Below are 19,832 nucleotides of genomic sequence, written 5' to 3'. Positions count from 1 at the left end.
AAGGGTGTAGAGTTGAAATTGACTGTTATACTGGTGGAGCTATAAACAGTTAGCAGAATGATGTAGAGTTAGATACAAACTACAAATGTCTGTCTGAGTTTTGTTGGTTTTATGGTGTAATGTGTGCATATATATACTTCCTTTAGTAGTTTTTACACATACAAAAAATATAATATTTCTAAACTGCTGCAAGTTGTGTATTACATTTTTTAAAATATTGAAACAGAAATAACCCAGAAGTTTTTGTTCTTTCATTTGTGTAGTATTTTCAAAAAGAAGTGCCTATTAAATGTGAGACTGACCCAGATTACCTAGTGACCATGGGTCTTCAGGTCAAATACAACAACAAGAAAATTAAAAAGTTAGTGTATTATTATTTTTAGAATTAACAAACTTTAAGTGTGTTGTAATAATATTTATTTAGATAAAGTAAAGAAACTACCAGTGTAATGAATTATCTTATTATATGTTTGTAAAACAATATGGTAGGTGTTTAGTTCACGTAAACAGTGTTTTACTTTTTAAGAGTAGATTAAACATTAGAGACTTCTGTAAAAATGTTATTTTCCTGATATGTATAAACTTTTTTTTTTAAATAAATTTTTTTGTTTTATTTGGTACATTTTAAAATCTCATTGTGATTTAGTATTGCTATTTGATACTAATTTTAATACTAATACTGTGAATCCATGTTTTAATTCTTTACAAATATCAAACTCGGTGAGACCAAATTAATACATTTTATTTTGTATATATGATTAGCTAAAACTTTGTAATTTCAACTTCTTTGTCATATCTGTAATAATTGTTTCAGGGTGTTATATTTTCCACAATTACATTTCACAAAAAGGATAGTGGTGAAATTGGTAAGGTTAGAATTGAATTTCTTTAACTTTCTTTTTGAGAAATCACTAGAGTAAAGGTGAAGATAATTAAGGAAGTTTGGCATCAAACAGTTTATTTCAATTTGACTTAGTTTTAGAAAAATTAGAATTCATTATAATATATGAAATGTGCATAGTTTCTGTTTCTAATTTTCAAATATCTTGAATCTATCTATGATTATATACTTGAAACTTTGTAATTTCAACTTCTTTGTCATATCTGTAATAATTGTTTCAGGGTGTTATATTTTCCACAATTACATTTCACAAAAAGGATAGTGGTGAATTTGGTAAGGTTAGAATTGAATTTCTTTAACTTTCTTTTCTGAGAAATCACTAGAGTAAAGGTGAAGATAATTAAGGAAGTTTGGCATCCAAACAGTTTATTTCAATTTGACTTAGTTTTAGAAAAAAATTAGAATTCATTATAATATATGAAATGTGCATAGTTTCTGTTTCTAATTTTCAAATATCTTGAAGGGAATCTATTATGAGAACAGGTAGTATGGGTGTTTAGTTTGTTTTGTATATACATTTTATTTCATGTTTAAACTCATGAAAATTTCAAACTTCATCATAGATACAGAAGAGTTAGTTTTGTTGGCTAAATTTTACCATGTTTAAACAATTTAATTACGCTTTTATTAAGAGTGTTCAACAAATAGAACTGAAGAACAGTATTACAACCTAGAGTTGAATAATTCTGTATTTAAAGAAATGCGAGGTGTGATAAAAAAAGTTCTAAGACTCCACTTTTATTCTGAAGAATAATGTACGTACATCAGTATTATATGCTAACCCCGTCAAAGTAATCTCCCCCAGCTGATACACACTTGTTCCAATGTTCCTGCCATTTTCAGAAGCAATGCTGGAAGTCTTCAACTGTTATGTGACTAAGTTCTGATTTCACATTGTTATGGATGGTTGGAATGTCATCAAATCTCTTTTCTTTCAACTTAATTTTGATGTTTTGGAACAGAAAAAAAATCACACGGGGCAAGATTGGGAGAATATGGGGGATGTGGTATCACAGGAATGTTTTTTTCTGCCCAAAATTCTTGAAAGACACAGCAGACAATCAATACATGAAGAGTTTATCAGTTAAAATCGCCTGACACCATCCGAAGGAAACCTCTGGTTCATCAGCAATTTCACAGATGATTAATCGTCAATTACTTCAAATATTTTCTTTCACCTTCGTGACTGTTTCATCAGTGGACGATGTCGACGCTCATCCAGAATGTGTGTAATCTTTGATCGATTCCCAGCCATCTTGGGAAGCATTTTATCCACTGATAAATGACAGCCTTACTTAAGCAGTCATCATCTAAGTCTGTTCTTAACATTTTAAGGATTTCTGTTCCATCTTTACCATTCTTCACACAAAACTTGATGCAAACATGTTGCTCTTCTTTTCTGTCCATTTCTATTAAAACAGGGGTAAGAAATACGTTTGTTTTTTAACACAGTTTTTTCACAACATGGGTATAAGGACTGGAGAAATGGCTTGTTTGTAAGGCAGATCACTAGTAATACTTTGCACACACATCAGTGAAGCTCACTGCCTTAGAGCAGTCTTAGAACTTTTTGATCAGACCTCGTATAATAACTAACATTTTATATTCAAATCTACATTTAAATAACAGCAATGCATGTGGATAGGATAGTAAAACATACAAAGCCAATCTATGACCTCACTTATCTTTATAGAACAGAGGTAATCTGCAATTTAAAAAAAAGGAAGAGAGATTTTTACACATTATATTATAACTCATTGGACAAACATAGTTCAGAAATTATTCTTAGAAAATTTATCACTAACTTTAGAATTATAAATTTCCATTGTAATTGGTAATTCTTTTAAAAACTAGACCCCCCATAAATCTAACTGATACTTGCATGATAAGTTTAGTGAGAAGGTTTTCCTCCATTTACTTATAATGAAGGAACAATGAAATTTTCCTGAGTTAGTTTTGTTTCATATAAACGTGTCCAAAATATTGTGGTGAATACTTCAGTATTTTGTACAAAACTTCTCTGTTTTTGATTGTCTTCTAGACTCGAGAAAGAGTATACTTCAATAAAGGTGAAAGAGAATGAAGAACAAGTTGAGATGAGAGTGAGTGTATGAAACTTAAAACAATATCTGTACATTTCTTTTACCTTTAACTTAGTACCATAATTCATAGCAACACATAACCATAGAACTGACCAGTTACACTCTTGTTGTAAGAAAAGTTAGCAAGATCTGTGGTTAAATACATTAGGTTAGTTGTGATAAATACAGTTTTTCTACACTTTAACCCTATCACAACTAGCCAGCACAACTGGGTATCAAATAACTTGTTATTTTTGAATATAAATTGTTTATTATATGTAAATTGATCTTTAGAATATTGTTACCTAGCCTGAGTAAGGCAAAGAATGGTACCATTTTGAAAGGTCATGACCTCAGTTACTCAGTCTTTGTCAGTTTTCACTATGTTTACTTTTAGAAAGTTTGTTCTAAGTTTCGTGAAATTTGCTTTAGTACTTACACTGTGTAAAGGAACAAATCAAGGAAAATCTGGCTAGCCTAGAAAGGGTTAAGATAGCTTGCATTTTACTGAAAGATTGATACATCGTAAAGCAAATACTTGCCCATGTTTTACTTACTACTGCTTTTTGTGGTGTAGTGCATACCAGCCAGAGTTTCGTTTTCTATTTTGTTTTCTGCATAATATATTTTATGGATGAAGAAATTATTTCATGTAACTGCTCTGGTAAGTATAAAGTGAAACTTACAAGATGGCTCTTTTTTTATAAAATTAAAATATTGTACAATGTCTGAAAAAAAGGGATGGTTACAATAAAATGAATATTGTAAATTTGTACTTGGGCAAAAGATGTTTGTTATTAGTGAAATACTTCTCACTCTATAATTCTTGTTTTGTTATAGAGATTAAGGACAGAAAACAGACTATTGAGGCAGAGAATAGAAAATCTAGAACAGGTGAGTTGTAACAGAGTTAATGTGGTAACACAGCTAAATAAAACCACATATTTTACTGGTAAAATACAAGTAAATTGGAGATTTAGGGGGAACTGTCCTCCCCTAGACATTTGTAGGTTTTACTTTTTTATATGGAGCATAAGAGAATAAGAGGTTAGTTTGGGGGAGGGTGCAGAAAAATTACTAACATCATGTCAGTGGAAGTCATAATGTAGAGAATTTAAAATACTGTGTATCTCATATGGGGGGCTGCTGGCTGATAAAGCTGTCCAGTAAAGACTGCTCCCATACTGCCCCAATGTGTAGTCAACCATACCATCACCCCCTTCAAATTAAAAACAGTTAGAAAGAAACTAATATAGTTATGTGTGTGACTACAATTGCAAGAGGTGAATATAGGGAACATATTCTAATTTTACAAATTATTTGTAATGGTTTAATGTCTCAAGTAACCACTTTTTCTGCCAGTGTTAATATCTGTCTCTTCACATGTTTCCACTTGTGAAGTTTTCAAGAGTCTAATATTACAAATAATTCCTATTAATATTGAGTTTACACATATGGCGACAGTAATGATACAGGAGAATACGCGACATTACTGAAAACAAACAATACTTTACGATAATTACACTTTCAGTGCTTCACTTGAGAATATAATATTTGAGAAATAATTGCTCTAAAAATATTTTTATACGGTCCTCATAACAACCAAAAGAACTTCTTGTGTGCCTAGTTCCTTAATATAGAATAAAACTGAAACACACATCTCTGTTTTCTGGCGTATTAACCATGTAAATTATGCGTCTCTCAAAAATAATCGTTTGTGACTCGGAATATATAGTCAACAAACATAAGGTTTTGATAGAAGTAATTAATGCCAGTGGTATTTATATTAGTTTACTGATTGATGGTAGTGGTACTAGATGATGTCAGTTATAATGATACTAACCCTAAAATATTTATTACTGTTGGTGTTAATAGTAAAGTATTTATCAATGCATGTGTAAGTTTTGGTCTTCATAAAAGTATAAAGTACCCGAATTTTTAATAAGAAATTATAAATGCAATTTTGTTTTTATTGTTTGACAGTTGTACATTTGAATAACAACTTTTTTTCCAGGAGAGCTCAGACTTAGCTGACCGCCTCATTCAGGGCCAAGTTACTCGAGCACAGGAGGCAGAAGATAATTTTGCCATCAAAAGAGAACTGGAAGATTTGAAATATAAAGAACAGACAATTAAAGAAGAACTAGATGTGGCTTATGAACAAATCAGAACACTCAGTGAGGTGTTTATGTTTGTTTTATATTGTTGTAAATCATTAAATTCCAATAATACAGTTGATTTAGAAAGTATTTTTGGAATGTTGTTCCAGGATATATTTTATTTAGCATGTATTTTTCACGAACGTGCAACTTTTTGTGTATTCAACTGATTAATACAGTAAATAAATAATGCTGTGGTGATTTTTTTTTAAAAACTAAAACTCTAGAATAAATCAATTGCATACTTTGTGGTTGCAGAAAGATATTTTTTATTTAAAAATTCGTACTTCTGCTACAGACTGGGTCACAACCTCCATCTTTTGACAATTCTGTTGATGAATTGCTGCAATCTTTACAAGAAGAACTCGTGACTGTGAAACTTCGGGAGGCAGAGAAAGATGAAATTATGCAGGACTTAAGAGGTCAAATCCAGGAACTTGAGGAGGTAAGACTGTTTAACTGAAATACAGGCTTATGTGTTTTCAAGTGAACAGAGGTTACTCATGAAAATAAAACATTCAGCTAACAGATATTAATGTATAATAAAACAACCGGGAACCACCATCTGCTTTGTTATTTTGTTTGTTTTTGTGGAGAAAGAGAGATTCTTTAGTCTCTTGAGGTTCTTTCATATATTGGTTTATATTCTTCATTTTAAATCAACTTTATAGGTTGTATTATTTAAAGAAATAAACATTGGAAATTCTCAGGAAGTTTGATATGAAATATAGTATTGTTGTGTGTTAATTATAACTTAGTACTGTAGTGTGTTAATTGTAACTTAGTATTGTAGTGTGTTAATTATAACTTAGTACTGTAGTGTGTTAATTGTAACTTAATACTGTAGTGTGTTAATTGTAACTTAATACTGTAGTGTGTTAATTGTAACTTAGTACTGTAGTGTGTTAATTGTAACTTAGTATTGTAGTGTGTTAATTATAACTTAGTACTGTAGTGTGTTAATTATAACTTAGTATTATAGTGTGCTAAGTGGGAATGAAACATCATAAAACCTGTTCTTCTATATTTCAGGCTAACAAACAGTTACGAGAAACAACTCCTGACAAGACACTAGCCCAACTGCAGGAAGAACTGATAGCTGTTAAGCTTAGAGAAGCCGAGGCCAACCTGTCTATGAAAGAACTTCGACAGAAAGTGTCTGATTTACAAGCCATATGGAGGGTAAATCTAGTTTTCAAGAATGAAAATAGTATATTATATGTAGTCAGTGAAATATACTCCAACAAAGCAACTTGTAGTTCTATACAGTTTATGGTTTTTAAAGTCACTGCTTATATAATAGACTGTTCATCAACAACTTGAAAGTATGAAAATACTGATTTTTTTTTGTATTGTATTCTACAAAAACATGTTCTTAGCTGTGCAGCAGTTTTTTCTTTGTTTGTTATTGGGTGCTTATGTCTAGCCCATTTTAGAATTTGTTTTCATTTACTGGTACACAAATCACAAGTATGTTACCAGATAGTAAACAGAATTATTTATGAGGATTCAAGTTCCTTAGTTTCAAAACTGTCGTATACATTGGAACAGTTAATATTTTTTCTCTACAAAGGTTTATAGAATATAAACATATAAATAAATACCTGATCCAAATTTAGTGATCAAATCACTGTGTGCACGTCAAAACTTTGGCAGTATTTACAAATTAATTTCCTCTTGTAATTTTCACTAGCATCATTTGAATGAGGCTAACACAGACTCACCTCCACCGTCTAAGAAACAGGAAAAGTCAGTGATTGTACAACTTCAAGAAGAACTTATTTCAGCCAAGATGCATGAGGCTGAAGCTATGGCAGAACTAAAGGATCTTCATCAGAAAGTAATGGAACTAGAATCTCTGGTGAGTTACTCTACTTTCATTTCTACATAAATGTGTCAATTTAATCTCTGGTGGATAATCATACTTATATTTCTACATAAACATGTCAGTTTCTAAGAATATTTTAATATTATGAATGACATACATTGTGAGAAGTTTCTCAGATTTGCTAGATGTGCCATCTGTTGTGGTTAAGATAGAGATGAAAGAGTTAATTTTAACACAAAACTGTTAGGTTATTGTTCCTTAAAACAAAATCATAGGAAGCACTAACTTTATATACAGTTAATTTTAACACAAAACTGTTAGGTTATTGTTCCTTAAAACGAAATCATAGGAAGCACTAACTTTATATACAGTTAATTTTAACACAAAACTGTTAGGTTATTGTTCCTTAAAACGAAATCATAGGAAGCACTAACTTTATATACAGTTAATTTCAACTCTTAACTTATTGTTCCTGAAAATTGAGAAGTGTTAAGTCTATGATTATGATTATCTTGTATCAACATTTCACACAAAGAGAGAACCCCCAAAAGAAAAGTTAAGTGATGAAGCCTAGAGAAGTTACTTGGAACTTACAAGAAGGAAGTGCCCTGCATAAATCAAAACCAGAAAGTAACTTATGAATTATAAATCTAATCCTGTATATTAAGACACTGAGTAGAAGTACCTAATGTCATAAATTAGTATACCAGGAAACCACAACTCCATGAAATGCATTAAATCATGGGTTGGGTATCCTTACTGTTGGTGATAAGTCATGATCTCAGCACTAAATGAATAATGGAGAGTAATCTTTTGTAATTTTGGATAAAGTAAAGATGCCATTAGAAGTGATTCTAAACATTATTACCAGTAAAATCTAATGAAACTTAACTCTTAAAGGAAAATATCATAGGTTATTACTTACAATACATCCTGAAATTCACAAGTTTCTAATAATGTACATCCACCCAAAAAAAGCCCAAAATTCATAACAGAAATACACTAGTCCTCGGTATGAAGAATTACACCAGTTCTCTAGAAACCCATAAAATCAGTGTAGTCTGTTTTCTCTGAAATATTTCCAGACAACACTTAAATTATCTCTATTTCAGTATTAACTCTATTTATGTATAGTGAGAATATAATATAATTAAATAAACTTAAATAATGTAATTATATTAAATAGTGTGGTAATGGTGTACATAAATAAGTTATCAGAATCATGCCAACCATATAAGCTAAGGAACAGATAAATATTCTGAAGTAAGTGCTTACAGAATAACCATATGCTGTTTTGATTATAATGTAAGTGTAAATATTAGCAATCAGAAGGTTATCCAGAAAGGTACATTTGCAGGTTTAATGTGACATACTTTTAAGCAGTATGGAATGTTGAATATCGTAACTTTTAAAGCATATCTGTAATATACTGTGATTTCTTCTCAGGTTCTTATATATCATATTGAGTTCACTAGGTTTCTTTTAGGTGTTTCATAATTGAATTTTTTCAAGTGTTTATGATGTAATCACCGTACCTGTTTACATGCCATGGATGCTAAGTAAACAGATTGAATGTGTTTCATTTTTACAATAAGATTGATATAAATCACTGATAAAAATGATGGAAGAAATTAGAATCTAAAAGATTTGAACTTTCAAGAATTGTGCTGTTTGTTTCTGTCAGTGTGCTTCATTCTTGTACAGATTCAAGTCAATCTGAATCAGATTAGACGTCAAGAAGATCAAGTGAAGAAACTCCAGAACATGTTGGACGAAACAGCAAGAAGGGAAAATGAACTTCAGAATCGGTTAAAAGAAGAACAGAAGAAATATGCAGACTTGAAATCTAAGGTAACATTTGGTTGAAAGTGTACAGAAACAACTTCTGATGAATTTCTTCTCAAGTGTATCTTCTCAGAGAATTATTAACTCAGATTTTTTGTAGAGAGCTTTGTGATTGTGATAAAATACTCTAACTTGAAGGTAAACTTAACACTCATAACATTTTAATAAATGTTTAGGGCAGTAAGATAGAACATCAATTATGTATTTCTTTCTGTTTTGCGTAGATCAAATTCTGAACAAATTACAGTTTTTAAATTCATAAGGTAAATTGACTGACAGATCACGTTTTGTACCTTAGGATCTCAGTCATGTTACAAGTTTCTTGCAAGCCATGTTTCTTATTGGTTTACAGTGCACATCTTAATATGAGTAAGTTTTAATCTTTTGAGCCATAAATCCCAAACTTGGTAAATAAAGCTGAATTAATAGTAACAAATATTATTTAAATATTTATAATTTAAAATTGAGAATGACAGTTTCTACGGTGATGGAACATTGACGTTGTAAACCGGGAATTCAGTTTTAAGGTCCTGGTCCCAGCATCATTTTTTTTATCACATAAAAATTTATTGTTAAATATCATGTTTTCATTATCTCTTGTTGGAGTTTACTTTTAATTGAAAATGAAGGTTATATGTAATAGTAAAGATCGAACATAGTGTTTGAACAAATATGTAGCGAGAATTGATACAAACTGCAGAACAAATGGATACATTTTCTTGATTTCTTATTAAACATAATTTTCATTTCATTTTGGTAAATAATTACCACTATATGTATACAGTTAATTAGTTAGATCTAAACATACAACTAGATATTCAGTGCAACTCATATCATGTAGCAACTCTAATGCTTTTAAAGACCACATCATATAGGATGTAGCAAATGTAAGGTTTATTAAATGACACATCACACAACAAGTAGCATCTGTAAGATTTTGTAAAAGCTATATTGCATAAGATGTAGCAACTGTAAGGTTTTTAATAGTTTCATGAGTATTGCATACTTTCTCAAACTATTTACCTAGAATGAAAAATTTCAGTTAACATTTTGAAATTATAATTGTATTAATTTTTGTGATACAGGTGGGTATGTTCATTTTTCTTACTTAGTTTATGGAAAATAGTTTTCAGTGAACCATTATAGTAAGCTCTAGAGATATTTTATTATTTCCAGATGATAGTTGGATTTCAGCTTCAGCTTGGTGCTGTGAATAGTGAGGATGGTAAACACCTATGTGAATATGTCTCTGGACTGAAGGCAGAGGTAGAAATGTTTGTGCTTACAAAGTTCAACATACTGCAAACTCCAGTTTTAACTTGTTGAAACTATCTTTGAAACAGTTCTTGTTTGTAATACATGTATGTTAACTAGGTTGATTCTGTGGAACCAAAATGTGTTTATACTACATAGTACTTGTATTAAGTAATTATGAATATTTGAGGTTCTAAATATAACTTTAGATTTGAAATATTAGCTTATTTATGTTTGTAAGTTATGCAAGTTATTTCTGTTTTAGGTTGTATGAAGTAATAATATCTTTAAGTTTGGTGTTTGATAGAATTAATAATGATCTGTTAATTTCTTAATGACAATTCTAATGTTTCTTGGTATCAGTTAGTAATAATTCTTTACTTTTTCAATGACACTTTTATTATTTCATAAAATTTTTTATTATCATTTAGTTTATTTTTAAAAGCAAAGGCTAGATTGATTGTAACAGCTGGTATAGTTGCATCTAATTGTTAACCTTTCTTGTTTAGGTTGTTCGTTTGGAAACTTTGAACAAAAAATTGACTGCTGCTGTTGCTAGCCAAGCTGTTCAAAGTCCAAGTAGTCCAGCCAGTAGTCTTTCAAAGGACAGCTCACTGACGAACTTGAACAGTATACTAGAGCTGGCCATGAGTCATAGCAACAGTTTCTGCGATGAATCTCTGAGTGAATTTCTGCATCTTGGAGTAGATCAGTGTCAGTTAAGCAACAAAGATTTGTTAAATAAAAACACTAAAGTAAACGGGAGGCAGCTAGCTGTCTCTAAAAATGTGTATATATAAGCTGTACAAATATTTTTCTTTCACAACTTAAGTTATGATGCAAAAAAATCTCTCTCCAAGAAGCATGAATCTTGTTTTCTGTGCAGTATTTCAAAGAGTTATCTAGTTATTACTATATGTACATTTATAGTGAGCAATATTTAAGGTTCACTCAAAATCAAAATTAACCCAAATTGTTTTCCTCTCTACTTGTATTGAATTAAAAAATACAACTTTTCAGGTACTATGGAATCCACTGTAGTTGTACACCTTTTGTTCCAGTTGACAAATAGCTTCTTTCATGTGTGTTGGTTGAACAGTGATATACCTTTTGTTGTTTGTTACTTAATGTCACACATTGTCTTCAGGAATAACTTTAAAACTTGTCTACATGCTGGTGTTTGGTTGTTTTTTATAATGTTCCAGTATTGATCATATCTAAAAATGCATAATAGGATGGAACATATTTTCCCCTTTGTAAAATTCTGCCTTTCTTTCTCTGGAATTACAGGCTTCATTGTGATATGCTAAATTATTTCCTCTAAAGAGTTGTTAAATTATGTTTCACTTATCTCCAAATTTTAATGTTTTTTGTTTTGTTATTGTACTGAGCTGTGATTATCAGAATATAATCCATAGCTCTGGGGATTCATTATTTCAATGAATCCCTTAATTATCGACTGCAAAATACAGGATATAATTCACATTTATTGGCTTCCATAAGATTACATGCATTCTTTTTTATTGCATATTAAATACTCTTGGTTTTCCACATCAACCTTTATTTTTACTGGATGGTAATGAAAACTAATTTACTGCTATTATACTCTTTACACGTAAATTAAACAACCATCGATTATTCTAGATGAGGATTTGAGCTGTAATTTATATATATGATAGTTTTTATCAGATTTGTGACTTTATGGGATAATAATTAGTTTTCTTACATCTTTTGTCATTACTCAGTATTATTTCAGAGCTGCTGATATTCAGCTAATGTAGTCATGTTATTTCACTGTAATACAAGTTAAAGTAATAATTTATAACTGTGTTTCCTTATCTGTTAAGTCAGTCCATTTTTAGTACATGAATATTTGTATGTTATGTATGATATCCTGAAGAATATTTTTAATGCCTTGAAAAACTTTTTAGGAATTAGGTTTAAGAAGGATTAATGTACAATATTCTAATTAGTTGTGTAATTTAATTATATATTCTTGAAGTGAAAGTGAAATGAAACATTTTAGTATTTAATTATTACACAAACCCTTACTAATAAATTAAAACCAACTTAAATTTGTAACACATGCTCCAAGCATAGAAAGTACGTGATTCCAGATAAACAGAACTGTAAAAAGTAACAATATTATTTTACGACAGAAAGCACTAGTAAACATTCTTGAATCAGATGTATAATGTCTCATGTCCAGAGTAATTTCATCATATTCAGGTGATATTTTTATGCACTAGATTGAAAATGAGTGATATTCATGTGATACTGATTAGAATAACAATATAAAGATGTAACAAATGTACTTATATGTCATACTTTATACCTTGTGGTAATAATTACATCTTATCTTTGTGCTGAACAATGTGAATGTTATTTAAATAAAGTTTCAATACTTAAAATGGTTTTACTCCCAAGTATCATGCATAGAAATCCAGGTATTGCTTATAGTGTCTCAAGAATGGCAGTCACTTTTAATGTGTTAAAACATGCTTTTCACTCCAAATCTTAATTGTTTATAACTCTATGCTTGGTTACTTTAAAGAAGAGTGAAATTATATTGTTACAGTAGTTGTGACACAGACCATGAGTTGTATTTTGACAGCTTTGTCTGTGCACATCAGTTATCAAAATACAAGTCCTATCATAATGTTTTTAATAAGAAGAAAGAATCATTTTATGGCTACAGTGAAATTTACTATACTTTCAACTTCCTAGATTGATTTGAAACTCTTAAAATATATTATAACAACTGATATATTTTCTATAAAACTAAAACAACAGCTGTAACACAGGGACCCTTAACATACAGTAATTTTGTCATTTTTGTACTTGCATTAAGCAAAAAGTTTGCATCATAACTGTGGTGAAGATCACACGGACTTGGAGAATTTGTATTAACTTAAGATCTAAACGTCTTTAGTTATCTGTTCTGAACACTCAAAAAGTACAGTATTATATTTAAAAAAAAAAAACTTTATATACATGTTTTTATTATCATATTTTTTTAAATTCTTATGCCAGTCTTCCAGATAAAATTTTGACATACTGTATTCAATAATTTTTTAAACAAAATATTTCAGGTTTTGTAATGATTAAATTAAAACGTTTTCCCACCTAGAAATGGCCAAAAATAAAATAAACATGGAATGATTTGTACAATATTAGCAATGAGAACCTGAATCCGAATTTGAAGGAATTTTTTGTCTATTTAATTCTGAAATTTAGTGTGGCAAAAAAAAAGGTTTTCAATTGTTTTATAATCTCAATATGAATTTTTTAATAAAATATTCTGTTTGTATAGCAGAACAGTTTACATAAAATCAAGGTGGTAAATTGAATTACTTAATTTTTATTCTATTTACACAGTGAATAAACTCAATCATATTGATGAAACATCTCAAGGCACAAGTTATTATATTTTTATGTAAAAACCATAATTCTTGTGTTTTTTTCTAACAGTTTTAAAATATCAGTATCTTAGAACTCCTTTGGTAAGCCCATTAAGATACTCATATTTTTTGTTGTTTTAAATTAACTATGTCACGATCCCCACCAGAATGCTGTTGAATGCAAGATTTCAGAGTTGCAGAAAGCGTACGAATGTGTGTAATTTACGTGGAGAGTAGCTTTTTAATTAGCTTGCATCAGACTATACTGTTTAGTTGTAGAAATTTTTATTATTTAATTAATTTTGACTCAACCAGTTGACTATTATTCCAAAGATGATTATGGTAGTAAGTGTTTTACTGTAAATTTGTCTTTATTTAATAAAATATTTAAAAACTTGAACTATGGTGTTAGTTTTTGGAAAATTATTGATGGGACTATAAAAATTAAATTTATATTGAATAAATGGAATGATGTTCCAAGTTGCTTGTGGAACTATTATTACACTACCAACCAACACTGCAGTTTCCCTTTAGTAACAGAATGTCAAGATCAGTTTTAGACTACAACTTTCACAAGTTACTGACTGAAGAGGGTTGGTATTACGGTTTACATAGATCCTTCTACAGCTGGCCACCCTGCTCACTCTTTTAGCCGTGGGGGTGTTATAACGTGATGGTCAATCCCACTATTTGGTGGTGAAAGAGTAGTCCAAGAGTTAGTGGTGGGTAGTGATGACTAGCTGCCTTCCCTCTAGTCTTGCACTGCGAGCACAGACAGCTCTGATGTAGCTTTGTGCAAAATTCAAAACAAAACAAACCAATCTTGTACAGTTATGACTTTCATGTTTCTACTGGTTCATGGATTGCTGATTAGCAGAGTAGAACTAAATTAAACAGACTACATGTAACTATCCTACTTGTGATAAAACCCAGGGGTTACTGGACTGTTTTAATATCCTGTAATTAATCACTCTTCTTCCTCCTACTTTAAAAGTTACTTTTTAATATTCATTCTTTATTAAATGACTATTACATTTTTAAGTTACAACCTAAAGATATATACATTAGGTTTCTGATATTAATGTGACTACATGTACAATAACAGTATACATTCGAGTTTTTTAAACAAAACGAACAATGTTGATAATTAATACAGATAACTCAGCTATAAATGAACATTTACACTTTATCAGAGTTTGTAAGATGATAGGTTATAGATGACACATGTTAAGATAAAAATTAAGTGTTAAAACTAAAACTGCGATCAACTCACCTCATAGGTGAAGTTGTATGATTATTTGTGAATTATACACAACAAATCATGAAATAGTCTCTGGACATATTTTCATCTTAAGTATTTCTTATATAAACTTTGGTTTGAAATACTGCAACATTAGCTCAATAAAACGTTTATATTTTACGACAGGGCATCATATTAACAAGTGTATGTTTATATAGTATATCCAACATTGTTTACTTTTTGAGTGAAATGGATTCTTATTTGTTTTTCAGGTTACATACGTCTTAAAAAATATCAGTAAGTATATAGCATGTCCACCAAACATGAATAGCACGGCTGTAGATCTAGTAGCTAAAAGCTTCTGATAAATATGGGAAGGAAGATTTACTTATCTTTCAGAAATTTTTTTTATTAAAGCTAGATATTAATTAGGCAGAGAATGTTAAGTAGGGTAAAAAGTATCTAAAATGAACAAAGAAAGTGTGAAGCTATATACAGTATCTAATTTCAATACGTCCATAGGGAAACTTAATGGATATTGAGCTTAACATTTCTAAACAAGAAAAATCTTTTAAAAGATATTTAACAAAACCAATCAGGGAGGTCAACCCAAAGTCATTTTTATAAAGTCTGTTTAAATATTATTAAATATTAAAAAATACTAAAATTAGGAGTTAGGATAGAGTACAAAAAAAATATCTAACTAAGAAAGAGTACGTGTAAGGTTTTCTGTCCCAATTCATACAAATTGTAGTTAGTTTTGTACATATTAAGAGTTATTTCAGCATCAGTTCTTTGTCACTCACAAATATACATAACCCTTTCTTTTAACTAGTCATTTTTTGCTGTTTTTAAGAATCAAAATACTGACAGTAATAACATTTGAACCATTTCCATGTGCTGACAAGCAAACAAACAACAGTAATAAGATTATATTAGTTTTCCAAAGATGGACACTTAAACACATTTAGAAAAATTCTAGTACACTCATTAATAACATAAGTCAATTCATAAATATATTAATTATTTTTGTAAATTTCAAAACCAAAAACAAATACAAAATAACAAACTTGTATTTTAAATTTTAGTTTTCAAGGATGTGCATAACAAAAATTCAATGGTTTTGTAAACAGTAAAATTTTGTCTGTCAAAATTAAATGGAAAAGTAACACTTGTTGAAAGTAAACTGAGATGCAAGTGTGAGACTTACTGTCTACTTGTTTTAAAATTTTCTGTTATCTTCTGAAGAAGCCTTACTTCACCATCAGGCAGTGTTAAGAAAATATCTTCAGTAATCTGCATCCAGTTCAGATTCATCTAAAAATCAAAGTAAACTATTACTATGTAAACTACATTTGTTTTTTACAGTTTCACTTTGGTATTCTAATGTCTGACAGATCACAGATGTTCTTTTGATTCTTATGGACCAATCAATGATCTGGTTATCAACCACTTGTAACACACACTATTTACTTGTGTACTGTCAAAGATTTCTTGAGTCATGTTAATGAAGCCATGCTGTAGGTAAGAGGAAAGATTTGTGTTTTTCCAAAAAATGGGTCCCCATGTAACAGAAGTCTTATTATCATAAACCATTTACCATCAGAGTCTATTAACAATAGTAGTTTGAAAAACAATTCAGTCACTAGTAAAAACTTGTGACCACTAACCATAAGTGGATGAATAAAGATAATGACAGAATATTCAAAATGCAACATATATCAAACTGTCTCAACAAACCAGGTTTCCAGCCCTACCAGGAAAAAAACAAAATATCTATTATATGACAAAAATACAGTAAAACCTGTCCAAGCCAGAAACATCAAAATTTTGCAGCATTATTTTAATATTTCTGTTATAAAGGGCCCTCTATGTGGTGGAACCTATGTAACGCTGATAGAAACCTCTTTCACCTACCTCATCTATCAATAAGTTGGATTAGAACCTGAGTAAGTTTAAAAAAGGTTTTGATTACATATTATTTTCTTATTTAATTAATAATTTCTTGGACAATTCTTATAGTAAGTATTAGTTAAATATATCCTGTTCTTTTTTATGATTTCATTATTTTTACAGTTATATTAGATTTGTGATTTGAAGAAATATATTTGTCTTTTAAGTGCAAAATTCTACTCTTTAAAAATAATTCTCATGAAAAACATAAATTCCTATCTTCCCTGATTTTAAAATTTAGGGTAAATTAACTAAATACCCTCATTTTTTAAAAGTTGTTTGTTATGATGATTCTAATGAAATCCAAACTCTGAGAAGATTGATACAGATGATTCTGTGAACGTTGACAAGAATGTTTTAACAGAGACTGATGAAACTGGTTTAAAATCTATAACAGAATCACAAGATGGTAACAGTGTGAGAAACTCAGAAGATGAACAAAGTGGAAAAGATAGTGAGGGAATAGAAATTCCTACTTCATCACAAGTGTTAAGTTATATTAACACTATCAAATTGTATGCAAAAATGAAGGGGAAAATAAACTTCATGAAAAGGCCATAGAATTGGCGTTCTCTTTTAACCGCATGAGAAAGCCCATTAAAAAAATGAAATATTTGAAATTGGACACTTTCTTCAAATAAATTTAAGATTTTGTGTATTTATGTATATTTTTATGTCTATTTTTGTTGTTATTCTAATAAATATAGCATAAACAGTATAATAACTTTATTCACAAATGTCTTACTTCCCTTGAGTCAAGCAAGCATAATGTTCCACTCAAAAATTATATATAATTAAAGAAATGCACGTTCACTGTCTAAACTGGAAATTTACTCAGTTCTGTGTGATTCCGCCTTAAACAGGTTTTACTGTATTAAGTTATCAATACTCATTTATTATATGTATTTGGTCTAATAAGTTTCACTTCATCCTGTTATTTACTAACAAAAATAATACGTAGAAAATTGTCTGAACTACATGACTGTTGGAGATGGTGTGAGAAATGCTCTTTTAAACAGTGTTTGGTCTTGTGGTTAGCAAACCTGGTCTGTGCATCCTAGAATTTGTGGTTTGTATTTCATTGCTTTACAAATGTGCACCACACTTATTTGGTCAGATAAAAGTAGTCCAAGAACTAGCAACTGATACATTCCCTGTAATCTATCAGTAAAAATTAAAGACAGAAAGTACAAGTGGCCCTTTTATAGCTTTCTGCAAAAGGAATGGCAATTCACAGCTACCTCTGGTGTAGTTCTGCACAGAAATTCTAAGCAAATTGATAGAACTTGGCCATTTAATTCCTTCAATAAGTTGGATAAATCCAGAATGACCCTGAACCTCATTACAAATCATGTCCACCCCACAAGTGCCGCATTTGGATCATGGTGAACACAAAGCAATAATGCAACAATTCACCTTGTTTGTATTGCTAGAACTGGTTTGAAAAGCATAAGAATAGCTAGTTATCTTTATTCACCAGCAAAATCAAAATATCACTTCACTTGAGCATCATTTAAATGAAGTTATAAGAAGCATTTGTTACCAATATTTTCTTTATATATTTATAACTATGTTCCTTGATAAATATTTGCAATTAAAACTTGTGGAAGCTTGCATAGTTTAGGCACACCTAGTTAAAATATGGTCAAATCTGACTTATTGGAAGCCCTCTAAAAACGTAATTAGTAACTGGTTGTAGACCTTGTATGTGATTTATAAAAACATAACTTAGTATTTTGTTATCTCAATAAATTGCATGTTTCTACTTTTTTTTTTACTGATATAGTTATTTCTGTGTGTGTGTGTGTAGTTTTCACATAAGAAAACATATGATGAAGAAAGTTGTTAAGTTGATGTCATCATAGTTGCCTTAGTTTCTTCATAACCTTCTCAAGATGATACCTGTTTTGCCTGTCAGTGGCCATAACTATAATGCTACATGGTGTGAAAGAATATGGGCAGCAGTGTTCTTCATTGGTAGTTCAGAGAGTACCTCAAGACTGCTTGATTAGTTATGTAGTTATCAGTAATTGCTCTGGATAAATCCAATATTGCCTGCAAATTAACAGTTCTTAAATTTACATAGTCTTGTAGATGATTTCAACCTAATAAGTTGAGGATACCAAACCCAGTTTTAGTGACTGTGCCACATCCATAAAACAAGTGCGCATTCTGCTTGCAAATTTAGGATTGGATTTGGCCTTTATTTCATTCTTACAAACCCAAAGATTCAGTACCATTTAAAGATGAATATCTGACTATCCTGTTATAGTGGACAATATCCTATTCTTCTACAGTTAATTTTAACTTAATAGATAACAATATATTATAATACTGGAAGAACAATAATAGATCTTAATGACAAATATCAAATTCATGCCTATCCATAACACAAAAACTTAATACCGGTAATTTATCAATACTGTGTTCTTCATTTTGAAAGTGAATGTTCCACAGTTCAACTTCTCGCCATGCCTGGTCAGTGTTCCATGGATCATCCATATATCCACGATGTATAACATCACATATAACATCTGCCCCAGTTTCTGTCTGACCATCTACGTTTTGTAAGGTTGCTCCACAACTCTTGAAAAACTACTTAAAAAATCTGATGTTAAGTGTCGCTTTATAACATGCAATTAATTATATGCAGTAAATTATATATCTCTATGTGTATAAGTGAAAGAACTTAACACGTTAGTTTTTGGTCAATTCACTAACATTACAGATTATAGCATTAATAAACCTGTACTATGATGTACATTGTTCTAGTAAACACAAGTTGTATAATTTTCTTTTTTTCTGCTCTGCTCATGCCAAAATATATTGAAAAAGTCTTGTAATCCCAATTTCATAACTACATATTATTCCAAATGACCACATAACACATTAGTCATGTTTAACAAAATTAGAATAGCAAAATGAGTTACTTTGAACATTAATAGCCTGATATTTTAACACTTTATCGACTAAACAGAAATACATTTTGGAAACAAATTACACCAGAAAATTTGAGTTTCATACATAAGCTGTGTTATTACTGTATGTGGAAACTAAGTTTTTATCCATTTATACATCTAATTAGTAAGCTGTAAACATGTTATGTTGAATGTTTTCATACAAAACTATCAGTTTTTTTATTACGTGTGTTTATTAAGTAGAATCTAATC

General features: G+C 30.1%; 2 protein-coding genes across 7 annotated transcripts in view; one reads left to right on the top strand and one right to left on the bottom strand.

Annotated features, from left to right (window-relative positions):
- LOC143243587 (ecotropic viral integration site 5 ortholog-like) overlaps positions 1-13,869 on the top strand; it is a 49,882-nt gene extending 36,013 nt beyond the window's left edge. For 5 of the 6 annotated variants that reach the window (XM_076487285.1, XM_076487287.1, XM_076487286.1 and 2 more), the window contains 10 exons: positions 264-361; positions 2,943-3,003; positions 3,823-3,876; positions 4,997-5,164; positions 5,440-5,586; positions 6,174-6,323; positions 6,835-7,002; positions 8,674-8,820; positions 9,991-10,080; positions 10,578-13,869. In XM_076487285.1, the coding sequence (XP_076343400.1) occupies positions 264-361; positions 2,943-3,003; positions 3,823-3,876; positions 4,997-5,164; positions 5,440-5,586; positions 6,174-6,323; positions 6,835-7,002; positions 8,674-8,820; positions 9,991-10,080; positions 10,578-10,868 (1,374 nt within the window). In that variant the 3' untranslated portion in view covers positions 10,869-13,869. Of the gene's footprint in view, positions 1-263; positions 362-2,942; positions 3,004-3,822; positions 3,877-4,996; positions 5,165-5,439; positions 5,587-6,173; positions 6,324-6,834; positions 7,003-8,653; positions 8,821-9,990; positions 10,081-10,577 lie in introns of all 6 variants that reach the window. The other variant, XR_013024693.1, reaches the window with a different exon arrangement.
- A 70-nt stretch (positions 13,870-13,939) lies between these two features.
- The window catches only part of LOC143243571 (transient receptor potential cation channel subfamily M member-like 2), a 57,646-nt gene continuing 51,753 nt past the window's right edge, over positions 13,940-19,832 (bottom strand). The window contains exons 29-30 of the mRNA XM_076487283.1: positions 19,069-19,257; positions 13,940-16,026 (exon numbers count right to left, since the gene is read on the bottom strand). Of these exons, the coding sequence (XP_076343398.1) occupies positions 15,916-16,026; positions 19,069-19,257 (300 nt within the window). The 3' untranslated portion in view covers positions 13,940-15,915. The remainder of the gene's footprint in view (positions 16,027-19,068; positions 19,258-19,832) is intronic.

The sequence above is a fragment of the Tachypleus tridentatus genome, chromosome 2 (assembly GCF_004210375.1).
Source record: "Tachypleus tridentatus isolate NWPU-2018 chromosome 2, ASM421037v1, whole genome shotgun sequence".
Taxonomy (NCBI): Eukaryota; Metazoa; Arthropoda; class Merostomata; order Xiphosura; family Limulidae; genus Tachypleus; species Tachypleus tridentatus.
Note: the sequence above shows the minus strand (reverse complement) of the source record. Positions and strands in the feature narration are given on the sequence as shown.